Genomic DNA, 20,964 nt, shown 5'->3' with positions numbered 1-20,964 from the left:
CCCTAAAAAGGGAGGAGGCAAATAAGCGGAGCTTCCGCTTTTGCTTTTTTCCGCTTTAAACTCATCTGTATCAATTAACAAATCTTAAAGTGGAGATCTAGTAAAATTGAAAAAAAAAAAAAAAGTCAGCAGCTACAGACATTTATCAAAAAACAGACACTTACCTGTCCCTTGATCCAGCGGTGTACTCACCGCAGCCCCTTTCACCAGCCGGCCTGTGTCCCCGGTGCTAGCATCTTCAGTGGCGGCACCCGGCTGTGACAGCTTGCGGCTTCAAAGCTGGGTGCCCACTGCGGATGAGCGAGTAGCACTGCACTTTCTGAATGGTCCCGTAGTATTCCGGGATCTGTCACATGTGCCAGCACATACTGGGGGAGGGAATGTGGTTTCGGGTGGTGGGGTATTATCTGCCAAAATCAGGTACCCATTCCCTAAAAGGTGCCAATCCTTAACGGGGAGCAGGAGACTAGGCCTTAAAGCAGAACTTCCCCTTTTGGGTGGCGCTCTGCTTTAATGTATAAATAATGGATCAGATTAATCACCTGATATGTGGATGAATGTGCTTCCTTAAATTCTCATCTTTGATCTCCCTTCCTGTAAGTAGAGTGCTGGACAAATTCCTTGTTTTACATTCACATTCCAGCTGATGCAACTGAAATAAAAAAAAAAAAAAAACACATAAAACCGCTTGCGATTACTATAGTGCACAAAATAGGACAACAGTGAATGTGAACACATTATACATCAATCATATTTTTTTCCACAACCAATAGTTCAGCACCTATATAAAGCAGTGCATGCAAATCAGGTGTTTGAAAAATAAAAATTATCTATGCTTGGTTTTTTATTTTTATCTAATAGTTTAGTATTTATCAAGCAGTGTCTAGAAAGTTGGTATGATTTTTTTTAAATACCTGATTTTCAAAGAACTACCGTATTTTCCGGCGTATAAGACGAGTGGGCGTATAAGACAACCCCCTACTTTTCCTGTTAAAATATAGTGTTTGGGCTATACTCGCCGTATAAGACTACCCCTCTTCCAATGCACACCAGTGGGAAGAATCGTGCCCCATCATTGGTGTCAGTGGGAGGAATAGTGTCCCATCATTGGTATTAGTGGGAGGAATAGTGCCCCATCATTAGTATTAGTGGGAGGAATAGTGTTCCATCAATGGTGTCAGTGGGGGGTGGAATAGTGCCCCATCTATGTCGGGGGGGGGGGGGGGTGGAATAGTGCCCCATCGTTGTCGGGGGGGGGGGGGTGGAATAGTGCCCCATCGTTGTCGGGGGGGGGGGGAGGAATAGTGCCCCATCGTTGTCGGGGGGGGGAGGAATAGTGCCCCATCGTTGTCGGGGGGGGGGGGGGGGGGGGAGGAATAGTGCCCCATCGTTGTCGGGGGGGGAGGAATAGTGCCCCATCGTTGTCGGGGGGGGAGGAATAGTGCCCCATCGTTGTCGGGGGGGGAGGAATAGTGCCCCATCGTTGTCGGGGGGGGGAGGAATAGTGCCCCATCGTTGTCGGGGGGGGAGGAATAGTGCCCCATCGTTGTCGGGGGGGGGAGGAATAGTGCCCCATCGTTGTCGGGGGGGGGAGGAATAGTGCCCCATCGTTGTCGGGGAGGGAGGAATAGTGCCCCATCGTTGTCGGGGGGGGAGGAATAGTGCCCCATCGTTGTCGGGGGGGGGAGGAATAGTGCCCCATCGTTGTCGGGGGGGGGAGGAATAGTGCCCCATCGTTGTCGGGGGGGGGGGGGAGGAATAGTGCCCCATCGTTGTCGGGGGGGGGGGGGGGGGGGGGGGGGAGGAATAGTGCCCCATCGTTGTCGGGGGGGGGGGGGGGGGGGGGGGAGGAATAGTGCCCCATCGTTGTCGGGGGGGGGGAGGAATAGTGCCCCATCGTTGTCGGGGGGGGGGGAGGAATAGTGCCCCATCGTTGTCGGGGGGGGGGGAGGAATAGTGCCCCATCGTTGTCGGGGGGGGGAGGAATAGTGCCCCATCGTTGTCGGGGGGGGGAGGAATAGTGCCCCATCGTTGTCGGGGGGGGGAGGAATAGTGCCCCATCGTTGTCGGGGGGGGGGGGAGGAATAGTGCCCCATCGTTGTCGGGGGGGGGGGGGGGGGGAGGAATAGTGCCCCATCGTTGTCGGGGGGGGAGGAATAGTGCCCCATCGTTGTCGGGGGGGGGGAGGAATAGTGCCCCATCGTTGTCGGGGGGGGGGGAGGAATAGTGCCCCATCGTTGTCGGGGGGGGGGGAGGAATAGTGCCCCATCGTTGTCGGGGGGGGGGGAGGAATAGTGCCCCATCGTTGTCGGGGGGGGAGGAATAGTGCCCCATCGTTGTCGGGGAGGGGGAGGAATAGTGCCCCATCGTTGTCGGGGAGGGGGAGGAATAGTGCCCCATCGTTGTCGGGGGGGGGGGAGGAATAGTGCCCCATCGTTGTCGGGGGGGGGGGGGAGGAATAGTGTCCCATCATTGGTATTAGTGGGAGGAATAGTGCCCCATCATTAGTATTAGTGGGAGGAATAGTGTTCCATCAATGGTGTCAGTGGGGGGTGGAATAGTGCCCCATCTATGTCGGGGGGGGGGGTGGAATAGTGCCCCATCGTTGTCGGGGGGGGGGGAGGAATAGTGCCCCATCGTTGTCGGGGGGGGGAGGAATAGTGCCCCATCGTTGTCGGGGGGGGGGGGGAGGAATAGTGCCCCATCGTTGTCGGGGGGGGAGGAATAGTGCCCCATCGTTGTCGGGGGGGGGAGGAATAGTGCCCCATCGTTGTCGGGGGGGGGGAGGAATAGTGCCCCATCGTTGTCGGGGGGGGGGAGGAATAGTGCCCCATCGTTGTCGGGGGGGGAGGAATAGTGCCCCATCGTTGTCGGGGGGGGGAGGAATAGTGCCCCATCGTTGTCGGGGGGGGGAGGAATAGTGCCCCATCGTTGTCGGGGAGGGAGGAATAGTGCCCCATCGTTGTCGGGGGGGGAGGAATAGTGCCCCATCGTTGTCGGGGGGGAGGAATAGTGCCCCATCGTTGTCGGGGGGGGGAGGAATAGTGCCCCATCGTTGTCGGGGGGGGGAGGAATAGTGCCCCATCGTTGTCGGGGGGGGGGGAGGAATAGTGCCCCATCGTTGTCGGGGGGGGGGAGGAATAGTGCCCCATCGTTGTCGGGGGGGGGGGGAGGAATAGTGCCCCATCGTTGTCGGGGGGGGGGGGGGGGGAGGAATAGTGCCCCATCGTTGTCGGGGGGGGGGGGGGGGAGGAATAGTGCCCCATCGTTGTCGGGGGGGGGGAGGAATAGTGCCCCATCGTTGTCGGGGGGGGGGGGAGGAATAGTGCCCCATCGTTGTCGGGGGGGGGGGGGGAGGAATAGTGCCCCATCGTTGTCGGGGGGGGAGGAATAGTGCCCCATCGTTGTCGGGGAGGGGGAGGAATAGTGCCCCATCGTTGTCGGGGAGGGGGAGGAATAGTGCCCCATCGTTGTCGGGGGGGGGGGAGGAATAGTGCCCCATCGTTGTCGGGGGGGGGGGAGGAATAGTGCCCCATCGTTGTCGGGGGGGGAGGAATAGTGCCCCATCGTTGTCGGGGGGGGAGGAATAGTGCCCCATCGTTGTCGGGGGGGGGGGAGGAATAGTGCCCCATCGTTGTCGGGGGGGGAGGAATAGTGCCCCATCGTTGTCGGGGGGGGAGGAATAGTGCCCCATCGTTGTCGGGGGGGGGAGGAATAGTGCCCCATCGTTGTCGGGGGGGGAGGAATAGTGCCCCATCGTTGTCGGGGGGGGAGGAATAGTGCCCCATCGTTGTCGGGGGGGGAGGAATAGTGCCCCATCGTTGGTGTTAGTGGGGGTGGAATAGTGCCCCATCGTTGTCGGGGGGGGGGGGGGGGGAGGTGGATTAGTGCCCCATCGTTGTCGGGGGGGGGGGGTGGAATAGTGCCCCATCGTTGTCGGGGGGGGGGGGGGGAGGAATAGTGCCCCATCGTTGTCGGGGGGGAGGAATAGTGCCCCATCGTTGGTGTTAGTGGGGGAGGAATAGTGCCCCATCGTTGGTGTTAGTGGGGGTGGAATAGTGCCCCATCGTTGTCGGGGGGGGGGGGGGGGAGGAATAGTGCCCCATCGTTGTCGGGGGGGGAGGAATAGTGCCCCATCGTTGTCGGGGGGGGAGGAATAGTGCCCCATCGTTGGTGTTAGTGGGGGTGGAATAGTGCCCCATCGTTGTCGGGGGGGGGGGGGGGGGGAGGTGGATTAGTGCCCCATCGTTGTCGGGGGGGGGGGGTGGAATAGTGCCCCATCGTTGTCGGGGGGGGGGGGGGTGGAATAGTGCCCCATCGTTGTCGGGGGGGGGGGGATAGTGCCCCATCGTTGTCGGGGGGGAGGAATAGTGCCCCATCGTTGGTGTTAGTGGGGGAGGAATAGTGCCCCATCGTTGGTGTTAGTGGGGGTGGAATAGTGCCCCATCGTTGTCGGGGGGGGGGGGGTGGAATAGTGCCCCATCGTTGTCGGGGGGGGGGGGTGGAATAGTGCCCCATCGTTGTCGGGGGGGGGTGGGGGGTGGAATAGTGCCCCATCGTTGTCGGGGGGGGGGGGGGGGATAGTGCCCCATCGTTGTCGGGGGGGAGGAATAGTGCCCCATCGTTGGTGTTAGTGGGGGAGGAATAGTGCCCCATCGTTGGTGTTAGTGGGGGTGGAATAGTGCCCCATCGTTGTCGGGGGGGGAGGTGGATTAGTGCCCCATCGTTGTCGGGGGGGGAGGTGGATTAGTGCCCCATCGTTGTCGGGGGGGAGGTGGATGGAATAGTGCCCCATCGTTGTCGGGGGGGGGGGGGGTGGAATAGTGCCCCATCGTTGTCGGGGGGGGGGGGGGTGGAATAGTGCCCCATCGTTGTCGGGGGGGGGGGGTGGAATAGTGCCCCATCGTTGTCAGGGGGGGGAGGAATAGTGCCCCATCGTTGTCAGGGGGGGGAGGAATAGTGCCCCATCGTTGTCAGGGGGGGGGGAATAGTGCCCCATCGTTGGTGTCAGTGGGGGGGAGGGGAATAGTGCCCCATCGTTGGTGTCAGTGGGGGGGGAGGAGTAGTGCCCCATCGTTGGTGGGAGGAATAATGCCCCATCATTAGTATCAGTGACACCAAATGATGGGGCACTATTCCTCCCACTGACACCAATGACACTTGCTGACCCCTGTTCCAGTATGGTGCTGCTGCAGACAGCATATGTGGTTGCAGCAGCACCTCTGCACGGCACACTTACCGGCCGCTCCTTCACTCGATTTTCGCGGGGCCGCTCGGCCCTGCCTCCTCGCCGGTGATTGGCCACCTGTGTGCCTTTCCTGGGCTACAGTTCTGGCGGCCAATCACCAGTGAGGAGGCGGAGCCGAGCAGCCGCGCAAACATCCAGTGGCCGAACTGAATGAAGGAGCAGCCGCGCTTCCTGGACTGGATCGTCGTGGGACCGGAGCCAGGTAAGAAACAGCAGCCCCTGCCCATCCCTGTACTTGGTGTCCCTTCCGTTGGAAGGGGGGGGCACCGCGCCGCCCCCCTAAAAAGTGTCAGCATGCCGTATACCGGCGTATAGGACGACCCCCGACTTTTGAGAAGATTTTCAAGGGGTAAAAAGTTGTCTTATACGCCGGAAAATACGGTAGTAGCTAAACACTATGCATATTATATTTTACTTTGCCATTTTTAAATGCTACTATTGATGAATATAAGGGTAAATAGGGAGTGAATGGTAAATCAAATGTTACCACTGAAACCTAAACATAAAAAAATGTATTATGATAGATTACATTTTTTTTTTTTTTTTTTTTCACATTTACTGACCGCACCAAGATTTTCCTAAATGCATTCCAGCAACTAACAGCAATAAGTAAACAGAAAAAAAAGAGCAATGCTAAATATCTTAAGTGTAAAATATTTTAGTTAGAAAAAAGTACAAAAAATAAAAAGGTATTCATCGCATATAAATTTTCAGCTAGTCATCCCAGAAAGGAATAGTTCCATTTTCTTCTGGTGTACGGTTTAAATTAGTTTTATCAAAATATTTTATCAAAATATTGGAAACTAATGAGCCAGCACAATCTGTATGTCATTTCCTTTACTTGATTGTACCAGACAGTAAAAGCATGCACATATAGTTCAGCTGATCCTAGGTGTAGCATGCCTGGGTAAAAAAAAAAACAAAAACTCAGCATATCTCAGCAATATAAGTATCATTGCCCATGTTTTATGTTTTTCAAATGTCATAAGAACAGAAAACACTCTGTCAACCCGGTTTCCTATAAAGCTGAACTCCAGGAATTCAGCAACTTTGCACAATGCGTTGGATTATTGTGAGTTAAGTTTAATGAGCTGCATGTCACCTTGTGGACGTCTTTAAATTTACCATTTGTATTTTTATGGTGCTTCGGTAACACAGCTATTGCTATAGTTCTGACACTGGACCTTCCGGTCACAGCTACTGAAACATTTCATGCAGCCATTGTGTCTATTCCTCCCCTCTGCCTCCTCCTGCCCAATCACAGAGTGCTTTGTATTATGTGAACTAATATACAAAATACAGGGGCTTCTGTAAATGAACAGAAAGGAAGGGGGGAGAAGCAGTGTTGCTGCAGTAAGAGAACAGTATCTCTCCTGTCAGAGCTCTGGGGGTGTACAAAGCTGTAATCTCAGAGTGCCATAAAACTGTAGGATGTAAATAAAAGGTAAGTCCACTACGTGGCATGCTCCTCATTGGACTTAAGTCACAGTATGCCGACAGATTTTACAAAGTGAATAAATTTCTGGGGTTTAGCTTTAAGTCTCCTTAGAGCTGAAAACCATGCTACTACTGCACAGAAATCCCAGCTACTGGCTCTACCTAAGTTCTATTTCCCTAATCTACATTACATTCTCCTCTTAGCTTAAGTAGCAATGGAGAGGAGGAGGTGTTGTGAGCCCCGCAGAAAAGAACAACATGATAATAACGCTACTTCGGATTTCAGAGGAGGGAAAGCTTGTAAACCTCAAAACAAGAAGTTAGAAGCACAATGGATTTCAAGTAGAATCATTGGGTACATTTATATACTTGCATCATATGTAAGGTGATAAACAAGGAAACATGCATTCACTGCAGAGGTACTGTTTTTTTTCTTATTCTGTCCAGATATGCACTTAAATGTGTCTTCTTACTACTCACCTCCTCTTCTGTATATTGTAATTTGTACTTCCTCTTAATTGCCGGATCAAATGAAGTTTGTGGAAGCCACAGGTGAATTTGTAGTAAACCCAAGTTAATCCACAAGGATCCTCGATGGGCCGCCTCAGCGGCCCGAACTGAATCATCAACATCAGAATAAAACTGCTGCAAGGATGTCAACAAGAGTTTAATAATGTTTTCAGGCAACCTATCCTGGCTGGACCAGTCTCCCAGAATGTCCTGGATGTAATGATACGCAGAGAGATCTTTTGACGGAAGATGGTCACAATACTGTAAAAACTCTTCTTGGATAGTGGAGGGCACAAGGTCCTTCAATGCAACAAAGTGGTGATATAATAGAAGACCCTGAAGTCTAGAATCTGTGTTCCTGTGAACAAAAAAAGGTATATAAAATGTGACAAATGTATTCATCTGTGTGGGTTTCCCTTTTTCTCGTTGAAGCTTAAAAAGACATAGCATGCCTGCACCAGCAAAGTTATTTAAAAAAAAAAACACAAAAAACAAAAAAAGGCATTTATTAAATGTTTGCATTAAGGCCTGCAGAGCGCGAGTGAGAGGGGGAGAGCGCGAGTGAGAGGGGGAGAGCGCGAGTGAGAGGGGGAGAGCGCGAGCAAGAGCGTGCGAGGGGGAGAGCGCGAGCAAAAGCGTACGAGCGTGCAAGGGGGGGAGCGCGCGAGGGGGAGGGAGAGAGCGCGAGGGGGAGGGAGAGAGCGCGAGGGGGAGGGAGAGAGCGCGAGGGGGAGGGAGAGAGCGCGAGGGGGAGGGAGAGAGCGCGAGGGGGAGGGAGAGAGCGCGAGCGAGAACAGGAGAAAGAAAAAACAGGCATAACCACCACTCCCCGCTCAGCTAAGCCTCAGTTTTTTATCAAATGATGAGGAACAATGAAGGGACAGATTCCTGCGATGTATGTCAAGAAAAAGATTTTTACACTTCAGCCACATACCAAAATTATTTCCTAATCGCACAGCACAGTACATTTCACCTTCACGATTACTTGGGATGTCCCAAAGCATTGAATATGAGGTGTGGGCAACAAAGCAACAAGATCAACACACCTAAATACATAATAGGGGAACCCCACTATAGAGCTGCCTGGAAAACCCTTTGCTCACAACTGGTGTTTGCAGAGGCGTAAATATCTACTTGGCAAGAAGAAAACTTGCACACTTCAACACAAAAAGATTGATGCTGAATTGCCCAGAAAACACTGATAATGCCAGGTGGAATGGGCCTTGACCGAGACAGGAGTGACCTTGCCCTTGATGCCATAGCCCTGAAAAATAAGCAGACTAATCTTCCAAGAAATAGTGAATCGAGAAGCAGCCTGACCTTTGCAAGAACACGGATTAAAAGCAACAGGGAACAGTTGACACAAAGGTGTAGATTTTTGATAAACAGCTTGAACTAACTCCAAAGAATGGAGCACCTACTCTTCCAAATACTTAGGATAAGGACAAAAGAATGTCAGTCATAAGAATAAGAAAAAACTCTAAACAGCCCAAAAGAAGAAGTCTGTAACAAATGATCCAAGATTAGTCCTACAGAGACAAAAATGGGCGCATAGGTGGCACAAACCATGAGATGAAATGGGTTTCTAAAACAAGATAGCAAAGGCCAATATCTGCCCCTTGATGTCAGGAAAATCTTTACACCAGATTAAAGAAAAGCTACAACGTAGCCCACAACATGGGTTAAAACACCTGAGCCTTCTATGTGTGCTAATTGACTTTATTTCCTTGAGGGTAGGGATTATACAGTCAAACAGCTCAATCCCTCAGGAATTAGACTTTAAAAGTCATGCCTTCAAAGTCTGCAACAGAAAAGCAGGACAAAAGATTGGACCTTGCAACTGCAAGTTTGGCTGACCTGGATGGGCTCACTGGTCACATGCAAAGAGATCTACGATCTCTGCATATCATGTTGTTCTTGACCAAGCAGGTTCAATCAGAAGCACCGTAATGCCATACACCCTTATCCTGTGCAAGAGGCAATGAAGAGGATGCAGTGGAGGGAATGCACAGATCAGGGAAAACTGATCCAAAGTACCAAGGCATCCAGCACAAATGCCTGAGACACAAACCTATCCAGTTTGCTATTTAATCTGGATGACAAGAGATCTCCACCATAGATAAATCTCTGCAAACACCTCAGAGTGGAGGGCCTACTTTCCCAAACTCAGGTGCTCATGCCTGAAAAATTCCACCTACCAATTGTCCACATTGGGAATGTGAATGGCACAGAAGTCTGGGAATTTGAAGTTCTGGACAAGATATTTATTTTCCAAAACAGCATGACTTTTTGTCCCTTCTTAAGGGTTGCCACAGATAAACCAGTGTAGGAGAGCCAGGCATAACCCTTCAAAGTTCCAAGACGTTGGTGAGCAACGTCGGCTCCCATGGACCACGTTTCCCTTAACTGTAAGGTTCTCCAGACCTCCTCCCTGGTACGAGAGGCTGCCATCTGTCGTCAAGTCATTGGATGGAAGAATATCCCAGTATTCAGCATTTCTGTGGATATCCACCATTCTAGTGGTCTTGGGAGTCAGATGAATGTACCGGCAAATCCAAGCACTCCTGATGTTTGGACTATACTGAAAGGATATTGAGTTAAAAAGCTCTGGGGTGAAACTAGCCATAAGGGACAGCCATAATGGCATCTACAATCTTCCACAACAATCTCATGCAGACCCAAATCAAGGACTTTCCATCTACCTGACTAGTCAGACTATTTTTGATCCTCAATAGCATCTCTTTCTAAGGATGTTTCTCAAATACCTCATCCTCCTGAAAAAGAGGGAGGAGGGGAAAGGGGTGGAGAGCACCTACGCTTGCGCCCCAGGCGTTCTTAACCAGTGAGAACCCTTGAGAGTTATTGACATGAACCAGAAAAAAACTTTCCCATGTAGGGCAGTTCCGAAAAGTCCATAAACAGGGAACTAAAATTCACGAATGTAAAACCTCAGACCTCTGCAGGCTCATTCCATCACCTAACCAGTTAGGTTCAGTTGAGATGGGAAGGGTTATGACTGGCCAGGGACACTAGCTTTTATTTTTAGAGCCAGTATCCATTCACATGAAGTTGACAACATAAACTAAGTACAGTAGTTATATAGAGGTGTCCTGTGTTGTATGACAATTAAGAAAACACATGTCAAACACTGAAAATTGAAGGATAGTTTAACAAATCTTTTCTTGAAGGTCTATCTAGAACTTATTACTATAGATGGCTTGCTAAAGCTCTTAGGGAGTTTGGGAAAGCAGATATTTCACACCCTTGAGAAGCAGCAGGGTTGGTAAAAGGAATTGCCTGGGATCCTGGGAGATTGTTTCACCAAGGCTATGAAGCGCTGAATCCATGAAAAAACTAAATGTTCCAAAGTTCATTCAAAATTGACTTGGATACTTAATGAAAACCTTGTAAACTGTAAGTTAAAGACAACCCTTTAAGCTTAACAAATTTCAGAATTTCATCACTAAATAAAAACTAAAAGCCTGACTTATCATGCAGAGTTATCATACTGCATTAAAAAGGCACATAGCCAATACAATGCTATGTAACCTGCTAGTTTGGCCCATCCTTGGATTTACTCAAATTGCAATATGATTAAAGATATGCACAGTCTCAAGCTGTTCTCACTTAGGATCTAGGTAACAGATGCTGCGTATTTCTGGAGGGTCAGCTATAAAAATAGTGCGTGCATGTGTTTTGGATGGCATTAGAGTTTTCCACAATTTAATTTTTCCCAAGCATTTCAAACAGAGCTTAAAATCAGTAAATGAAACAAAGATGGACCTAAAGCTTGCCAAAGAAGAAACTGCCATATTTGTCCAAAGTGTTGAGTTGATCACTTGTAGTTGATGTGTTTTCTCAGTCCCCTCTCCCAGGCTAACATGTGAGGTCAGATTCCCACTCAAATCCCATGGTACCGGTTTGCTGCTGTTCAAAAGAACTTCACAGAAGCATTTGGCGAACACAGCTCTACTTAAGATGGCAGGACCCTAAAAAAGAATAAAGTACATGAAAAAAATCTTCAAAAATATTAAAAACTTGGAGCTCAAAGATAGAAAAACAGCTAAAATATACAATTTTAATAAACATATATTAACTGTCTAATATGCCAAAGAATTTGTAATTTTGCCCAGCATTCTAATGCTTCACAAACCTCTGCCAGACAGCTGTTGGGAGTATGACACTGCTTTAACTGTTAAGCCTCATTTACACCAACGGCAAAAGTGATGATAAAAACAGGCAGTTGATTAAATTTTTACATTATGCCCACATAAAATCTACCATGGCAGCTGTAGGGGTTCATTCGCATGTGGTGGCCACAATGCTTATCACAGCTGCAGTAAACGTAGACACATTACATTTGACAGGTGGCACCACCTGTCAAACACCCTCATTGAAGCCAATGGGACCATGCAAAAACCATGAGCCAAATAAATACTTGTCTCACAGTTGCATATAGTTACCATATTAGAATGCAAAATCCCCCTTCAACTAAAGGAAGAAAAACAAATTCTGGAGGTAACAGTATCCACTTGTAAACATCTGGAAGCATCATGGAAACATCCATATAAACAAGACCTATTACAGTAACAGAATACAGCACAGGCATATTTGCACCTGCAAGGCAAGTAGCCACACTCTAATAAGTTATCAACCTGACTTGCTCCTCCCTCTCCTAGTCTAAGTGCCACATTGCAAGGTATGATTGTCAGGGACAGATTCAGGTACATATTCAAGCTCCAAAGGAGAATACAAATGATGCTAATTTTAATACACTAAACTGTTTTACTATACCTTTGGCAATGCTATACCCTGAATATCAAAAATAGAAAAATACACTAAATAAGTCCCAAATTTTACCTTCACGGAAGGTTCCAGAAGAACTTGAGTGGCGCTATCTGGAGATGGGGTTGGCTTCCAGGATGACCAGTAATCTGGATCAGTGCTCACAGTACTATTCCAGAACGATGAAAATACGCAACATATAAGCTCTGACCATAGTAATGCAACATCCCCAGAAGTAATCTGCAAAGAGAGATCATTGCTCAATAAAATGATATGAAATAACACATACATATACAGTATATATTTTTAAAAAGCTTTTAAATGGACAAAAATAAAATAAACTTTTTATCTTGGAGAGTGGAAAGTGATTAGAATACTCGTCAGGTTTTTATTGCGGTCTGTGGCCCGATTAGGAGATTCATTCTATTTGTTCTGTTTACCATTGTTATTGAAAGTGAAAGTAAAAGAAAATCCCAAATTGTTTAGGGTCTCCAGAACAGCAATATTGCAGACAAGGCAAATTGCCCAAGACTATGGAACACTGATTAGGAGGCAAGATTTCCAACAATAACCAAATCTCCTGCACAGACCAGGCGCCAAAGACAGTCCTAACCCAACAGGCTAGAATCCATCATGTGGTCTGCAATAAAACTGGGCAAATGACACCCTGGAAGATTACTACCATCAGACCAAGTATTCTCATGCAAAAGCAGGGATTCTGACAGCTCATGGTATGGAGAACATAAATCAGGGAATTGAGATTGAATTGTCTCCTGAGGAATAAACACTTTGACCTGAGATGTGTCCAGCTTTAGACCTAGACACTCCAAATAATGTGTCCATTTCAGCAACACTTTCCGAAAATGCAGGATCCATCAAAAGTTGTGGATGCTGCAGGAGTGGTGAAGCAACAGTTGTAACAGTATGGGAACAGCATTTCCAGTCTGTGGCCTAAACTTCCTCCATAGGGATAGACAAATATGCTCTTGCCCCCAGTAGCATCCTTGATATTGGTATCCAGATTAGATACAACAAAAGCAGTTTCCCCATCAAAGGGCACTTAACGTGTATGCTTTTTTTGACATGGGTTCCGCAGTCCACTTTAAGTTGGCTCTGTATGTGTATTGTATACAGGACAACCAAGCATTAGATGAAATGGGAAACTTCCAGCAGCTCTTCTGCAACCATTTGTTCCAAATGTTCTAGTAGATTCACAGTAGCTTGGTTAAAACAAGCTACTGTGTTACAAACAAGCACTACTGTTTTCTTTTCACTTTTCTCCTAGTTTTTTATGTTACGTTCTTACTTGCTGCTTCACAAGGCAGACATTTTATTTTGCACCTACTTGCAAATCCAGGCTGATTGGGCAAAGGTCCTTAAAAGGGATCTTATTACTACTTGTTGTTGATGAAGGGATTGGTGAGCATTTTTTTTTAAATTCAACCCTCTGCTTAAACGAAAAAAAAAAAAAATCAACACGTATACTCTACTTAAGACGGATAAGTAAAGTATCTAAAAGTCAGGACAGCTTTATTTAATGGCAGCAAATGCTGACACCTCTTTTTCTAACCTTTTTGTCAAGGAATAGGGGCAACTTTCATTGCAAAGGTGGTTACTGATCAGGTTTGTCAAGTTTAGCCAGGAGAAATCTGCAACAACTGAAGGACCTGCAGTACATGTCTCCCTGAGGGGACAAAAATTCATGAGAAAATAGATGGATTGAGGATAGTTTGGTACAAACCCCCTTCCCTCAAGTAGCTACCATAATGGATGCCTCAAGGGAAGTTCCAAGAGGAGCGCACCTTTGAAGGGCATGCTTAAAAGGCACTTTTATGAAAGTGTTCTGCTGACCAGGCTTTAGGACATAAGATTCTGCACAAATGCAAGGCCAGGCTGGAAATCTGACAGATCGTATACTCCATGGCATCAATACAGAAAAGCAGTGCAGAGGGTAAACGTGATCTTGCAGCATGATTAGACCAATCTACAGTGATGGCCAAAAATATTGGCACTCCTAAATCTCTGTCAGATAATGTACCACTCAGAAAATTGTTGCAATTACAGCCCTGTCCAAAAGTTTTGAGAATGACACAAATATTAATTTTCACAAAATATGCTGCGTCAGTTTTTATGATGGCAATTTGCATATACGTTATGAAGAGTGATCAAATGAAGTGCAATTAATTGCAAAGTCCCTCTGTGCCATGAAAATGAACTTAATCTCCTCCCCAAGAGAAAAAAAAATGTCCACTACATTTCAGCCCTGACACAAAAGGACCAGCTGACATCATGTCAGTGGTTTTAGCATTTACAAAGTTAAGTGTTGATAAGGACAAGGCTGGAGATCACTCTGCCATGCTGATTGAGCTAGAATAACAGTCTGGAAGCTTCAAAAGGAAGGCGGTGCTTGAAATAATTGTTTTTCCTCTGTTAACCATGGTTACCTGCAAGCAAACACCTGCAGTAATTGCTTTGCACAAAAAGGGATTCACAGGCAAGAATGCTGCGCCTACTAAGATTGCACCTAAATCAACCATTTATCGGATCATCAAAAACTTTAAGGATAGAGGTTAAATTGTTGTGAAGAAGGCTTCTGGGTGCCAAAGAAAGTCCAGCAAGAGTCAAGACTGTCTCCTAAAGCTGATTTGGCAGCAAAATTGGGGCACCACCAGTGCAGAGCTTGCTCAGGAATGGCAGCAGGCAGGTGTAAGTGCATCTGCACGCACAGTGGAGGCGAAGACATTTGGAGGATGGCCTGCTGTCAAGAAGGGCAGCAAAGAAGCTACTTCTCATCAGGGACAAACCAATCTGCAAAAGGTACAGGGATTGGACTGCTGAGGACTGAGGTAAAGTAATTTTCTCTGATGAATTCCCTTTCCAATTGCTTGGGACATCTGAAAAAAATTGTCCGCAGAAGAAAAGATGAGCGCTACCATCAGTCCTGTGTCATGCCAACAGTAAAGCATCACGAGACCATTCATGTGTGGGGTTGCTTCTCAGCCAAGGGAGTGGGCTCACTTACAATTTTGCCTAAGAATACAGCCATGAATAAAGGATGGTGCAAAAGCATCCTTTAAGAGCAACTTCTTCCACCCATCCAAGAACAGTCTGGCGACTAACAATGCCTTTTCCAACATGATGGAGCACCTTGCCATAAGGCAAAAGTGATAACTAAGTGGCTTGGAAAACAAAAACATCAAAATTTTGGGTCCATGGCCAGGGAACTCTCCAGACCTTAATCCCATTGAGAACTTGTGGTCAATCCTCAAGGAGCAGGTGAAAAAAATCCCTCACAAATTCTGACAAACTCTAAGCATTGATTATTCAAGAATGGGCTGCCATCTGTCAATATGTGGTCCAGAAGTTGATTGACAACATGCCAAGGCAAATTGCAGAGGTCTTGGTAAAAGAAGGTCCACACTACAAATATTGACTCTTTGCATAAACTTAATGTAATTGTCACTGAAAGCCTTTGACACTTTTGAAATGCTTGTAATTATACTTCAGTATACTATAGTAACATCTGACAAAAATATCCAAAACCACTGAAGCAACAGACTTCGTGAAAATGTATATTTGTGTCAGTCAGAAAAAAAAAAATTTGGCCAGGGCTGTACAAAAGTTTTGGCATTCTACTTTTTCTTTTGTTTGTATTGGTCTGACACAAAAAAGTGGAGAAACCAAAAAAGTGGAGAAAGCCAAATCTGACACATTGCATGCAAAACCCCAAAAATAAAATGGACAACATTATTGGAACCCTCAATTTAATATTTGGTAGCACACCCCTTGGAAAAAAATAACTGAAATCAATCACTTCCTGCAACCACCAATGGGTTTCTTACACCACTCTACTGGAATTTTGGACCACCCTTCTATAACCAACTGCTCCAGGTCTCTCAGATTGGAAGGGTGCCTTTTCCCAACTGCTGTTTTGAGATCTCTCCACAGGTGCTCTATGGGACTGAGATCTGAACACTTTGCTGGCCAGTACAGTACTCTCCAGCACTATGTCTGAAACCATTTCTGGGTGCTTTTTGACGTGCTTTGGGTCACTGTCCTGCTGTAAGACCCATGACTTCTGATGGAGACCGAACATTCACCATTTTAACTGGTTGCTGTTGTGATTTCTATATTGTCAGCACCTGTTGACTGATACAACCATTTTGAAAAAGGTGCAAATCATGTCTAGTCCATTTTTGAGGTTTAGCATGGAGTGCGTCAGATTTGGCTTTTTGTGTCATACCAACACAAACAAGAGAAACATGAGAATTGTTAAACATCTGCAATTGCAACAATTGTTTGGGCGAAGTGGTGCATTGTCTGACAGAAATGCAGGGGTGTCAATATTTTTGGCCATGACTGTAAAAGCTTACAATTAATTTCTCCAGGATGCCATGGGCTGGCCGTCTGGGCAACTGACATGCTGGTAATAGCCAGCTGCAGGGCTGCTCCTGGCAAGGCAAAAAAAAACTTAAAAGTATAATAGGAGCTGGTCAAGGGCTCAGTTTTGAACGGGCAGGGGGGCATGACGACTCTGATTTAAAAGGAAGGAAGGCTGAGGGCACTTGTGAAAGAGGACTGAGTACTCTGATGTAAAAGGTAATTACAATTCCGTTTATCTGTTTTGAACAGCCAAGACAATTTTTTTTTTTCAATTAGTAACCGAGGATTAAAGCATTACATGTTTATGTTATGCCTTCGCTAGCTAAAATAAAAAAAAAAAAAAATGCAAAGTACTGTTCTTGCATAAACCATAACACTACCTCAGAATGCTGAATAAGAAAGTTGAAAGCGCGAACATGCTGTGAGGGCAATGAGGTATGTTTCAAACAAAATGACACCAGCTGATTCAAGTCAGACTGCATGTTCTTTCTGTGGAGGCAAAAACATAAATAAAATAAATGACACAAAGTTGTCACATTCCATTATGCATGAAAATGAGACCGCTGCATATGTTATTACCTTACATAGTAAGAATGTGACAGCAGGTCAGTCATCAGTTTGTACTGCCAAAGCAGCATCAGATATTCCATGCCTGGCCACATCTGAACTTTACTTGAAAGCTGTGCTAAATCCTTCAGGTCCATTTGGGTATATGATCGCTCTTCATTACTTTTTTCATCAGAAAACAAAGGTATTTGCTGCTTCTTCATATGTGAGCTTAGTAATTCCACTGACACAGAGAGCCCCGCTGCAAAGACAAATATCAGTAGTAATAAACTTGAGTACATGCTTAGAAGGCCAAGACCACAGGAGAGTTACTTTCAGAGCTCAATTTTTTAAGATATATACATATAAATTCACAGGAAACACAAATATGTGCTTTCAAAAACAGATAAGCAAACATACCCACCCTCACCAGAACACGCACACACTCAAAAAGCAAAACATCTAGGGGGCAGAAAGTAGCAATTCCCTGCTTCATAAGTTGCATTTTATTCCAGGGCATTAAGTGGTATCCTTTGTTAGGAAATAGCTGTCCCCAGTAAACGTTAATCACAGAGGAGTTTTTCCCTCGCTACAGACTCCCTTTGGAAATAGAATGCAAATAATCTATAATTGCAACCTACATATTTAGCATTATAGGCATGCCATTTTATAACGCATGTTACTTATCTAGGCAAAGCAAAGAAAGCCATTACCAGTGTTCCCATCTTCTTGATGATTTGCACGAAGGATAGATGTCCATTCCTGAAGCAATTTGTATTTTGTGTCCCAGTCAGAGCTAGCAGCTTTTAATCTGTAAAAATCACGCTGGCAACCACTCTCTCCTTTATCTGGTCTCAGATCAACTACATTAAGGGAAGTGCTTAGAGCTTTCAGTTTATCCATACACTGTACCACAGAGTCATCCTGTAAATTTTAGAAGGTAAAAAGTACTTTATATATACACACACACTACAAACTTTAAATTATAGTGTTAAGTTACATCCATTAGGTAATATAAAGGTAAATGTCAAGTATAAAAAAAAAAGTTACAGTAATAACAGGATATGTACAGTTGTGTTCAAAATAATAGTAGTGTGTTGAAAAAAGTGAATAAAGCTCAAAATCCTTCTAATAGCTTTTATTCCCATACACACACAAATGCATTGGAAACACTACACATTCAATTCCAAATCAAAACATGAAGAAAAATGTATCAAAACTTTGTGTTGTTCCTCTAAAAAAATTGAAGAAAAGTGAATATTAGACTGTTCAAAAAATAGCAGTGTTTGTATTCTTCTTTACAAACTCAAACAAACATTCACTCTATAAACTGAAAAATGTTTGTAGATTTTGCTTTCCTTTGAATCAATTAATATTTAGTTATATAAGCACTGTTTCTGAGAACTGCTGTACATCTGTGTTGCATGGAGTCAACCAACTTCTGGCACCTGTGAACAGGTATTCCAGCCCAGGATGATTGGACTACATTCCACAGTTCTTCTCTCTTTCTTGGTTTTGCCTCAGAAACTGCATTTTTGATGTCACCCCACAAGTTTTCTATTGGATTAAGTTCCGGGGATTGGGCTGGCCACTCCATAACGTCAATCTTGCTGGTCTGGAACCAAGATGTTGCACATTTACTGGTGTGTTTGGGGTCGTTGTCTTGTTGGAACACCCATTTCAAGGGCATTTCCTCTTCAGCATAAGGCAGCATGACCTCTTCAAGTATTCTGATGTATTCAAACTGATCCATGATCCCTGGTATGCAATAAATAGGCCCAACACCGTAGTATGAGAAACATCCCCATATCATGATGCTTGCGCAAGCGTGCTTCACTTTCTTCACAGTGTACTGTGGCTTGAATTCAGTGTTTGGGGGTCGTCTGAAACTGTCTCCGGCCACTAGACCCAAAAAGAACAATCTTACTTTCATCAGTCCACAAAATGTTGCGCCATTTCTCTTTAGGCCAGTCAATGTGCTCTTCGGCAAATTGTAACCTCTTCAGCACGTCTTTTTTTCAACATTGGGACTTTGCGGGGGCTTCTTGCAGATAGCTTGGCTTCACATAGGCGTCTTCTAATTGTAACAGTACTCACAGGTAACTTTAGACCTTCTTTGATCTTCCTGGAGCTGATTGTTGGCTGAGTCCTTGCCATTTTGGCCTTTCTTCTATCCATTCGAATGGTAGTTTTTCGCTTTCTTCCACGTCTTTCAGGTTTTGGTTGCCATTTTAAAGCATTTGTGATCATTTTAGCTGAGCAGCCTATCATTTTCTGCACTTCTTTATATGTTTTCCCCTCTCCAATCAACTTTTTAATCAAAGTACGCTGTTCTTCTGAACAATGTCTGGAACGACCCATTTTCCTCAGAATTTCAGAGAGAAATGCACTGTAACCAGCATGTACAACATTTGCTGCCTTCCTTCCTTAAATAAGGGCAATAATTGCCACCTGTTTTTCAAAGAATGAATGACCTCACTAATAGAACTCCACACTGCTATTATTTTGAACATGCCCCTTTCAATTAGTGATTCAATGACACAGATTTAGCAGCATGCATGTCATGACTGTTGGGTCTGTTGGATTTCTATTACTCTACTACACCTGCTAGTAAATTATTTGCATGTAGAAATATTATTTCTACCAAAAACAGTGATTGATCAGGTTAGTGATGTCTGACTGCTATTATTTTGAACACGACTGTATGTATATATTTATTTTCTCAAATCATATTGCATACAATACCTTGAAGGGTAGAGGTTTGCCAAGAATTTTTTGAAGTAGTTTTACACTAGCAGGCATTTGTGTGGATGAAAGGCAGTCTTGAATACTCTCAGACACAGACTGAACTTCCTGAGAAAGCCTAGAGACAAAGAAACAAATACATGTGTACAAAGTGTGCCCAAGTTCAAGAGAAATAGAAAAATGCACTTACAGTGGCTTCAATAAGTATTCATACCCCTTGAAATTTTCCACATTTTGTCATGTTATAACCAAAAACATTAATGTATTTTATTAAGATTCTATGTGACAAACCAACACAAAGTGACGCATAATTGTGAAGAGGAAGGAAAATAAATGGTTTTCAAACTTTTTTACAAATAAATATCTGAAAAGTGTGGCTTGCATTTGTATTCAGCCCCCTTTACTCTGATACCCCTAACTAAAATCTAGTGGAACCAATTGCCTTAAGAAGTAAAGTCCACCTGTGTGTAATGTAATCTCAGTATAAATACAGCTGGCCTGTGAAGCCCTCAGAGAACATTAGTGAACAAACTGCATCACGAAGGCCAAGGAACAAATCAGATGGGTCAGGGATAAAATTGTTAAGTTTAAAGCACGGTTAGGTTATAAAAAAATATCCCAAGCTTTGAGCACTGTTCAATCCATCATCTGAAAATGGAAAGAGTACGGCACAACTGAAAACATACCAAGACATGGCAGTCCACCTAAACTGACAGGCCGGTCAAGGAGAGCATTAACCAGAGAAGCAGCCAAGAGGCCCATGATAACGCTGGAAGAATTTCAAAGATCCACAGTTCAGGTGGGAGAATCTGTCTACAGGATAACGATTAGTCATGCACTGCACAAATCTGGCCTTTATGTAAGAGAGTCAAGAAGAAAGCCCGTTTGCAGTTTGCAAGAAGCCATGTGGAGGACACAACCGTGTGGAGGACACAACAAACATGTGGAAGAAGGTGCTCTGGTCAGATGAGACCAAAATTTAACTTTTTGAGCTAAAAGCAAAAACACGTGTGGCGGAAAACAAACACTGGATATTACCCTGAACACACCATCCCCATCGTGAAACATTATGGTGGTAGCAGCATTATGTTGTGGGGATGCTTTTCTTCAGCAGGGACAGGGAAATTGGTCAGAGTTGATGGGAAGATAAACAGAGCCTAATACAGGGCAATCTTAGAAGTAAACCTATTAGAGTCTGCAAAAGGCTTGAGACTGGGGCAGAGGTTTACCTTTCAGCAGGACAACGACCCTAAACCTACAGCCAGAGCTACAATGGAATGGTTTACATCAAAGCATATTCATCTGTTAGA

At 45.5% G+C, this 20,964-nt stretch overlaps 1 protein-coding gene across 1 annotated transcript in view; it reads right to left on the bottom strand.

The window, feature by feature from the left end:
• Positions 1-538: 538 nt before the first annotated feature.
• Positions 539-20,964, bottom strand: part of LOC149470386 (midasin-like) — a 232,654-nt gene continuing 212,228 nt past the window's right edge. The window contains exons 55-62 of the mRNA XM_089665390.1: positions 19,655-19,772; positions 17,623-17,833; positions 16,943-17,171; positions 16,744-16,852; positions 12,056-12,220; positions 10,979-11,184; positions 7,166-7,553; positions 539-652 (exon numbers count right to left, since the gene is read on the bottom strand). Coding sequence (XP_089521516.1) covers positions 539-652; positions 7,166-7,553; positions 10,979-11,184; positions 12,056-12,220; positions 16,744-16,852; positions 16,943-17,171; positions 17,623-17,833; positions 19,655-19,772 — 1,540 coding nt within the window. The remainder of the gene's footprint in view (positions 653-7,165; positions 7,554-10,978; positions 11,185-12,055; positions 12,221-16,743; positions 16,853-16,942; positions 17,172-17,622; positions 17,834-19,654; positions 19,773-20,964) is intronic.

This window comes from Staurois parvus, unplaced genomic scaffold (assembly GCF_062004578.1).
Source record: "Staurois parvus isolate SC_StPar_1 unplaced genomic scaffold, SC_StPar_1.0 ptg000048l, whole genome shotgun sequence".
In the NCBI taxonomy this organism is placed as follows: Eukaryota; Metazoa; Chordata; class Amphibia; order Anura; family Ranidae; genus Staurois; species Staurois parvus.
The sequence above is the reverse complement of the archived record's forward strand: the minus strand, read 5'-3'. Positions and strand labels throughout refer to the sequence as shown.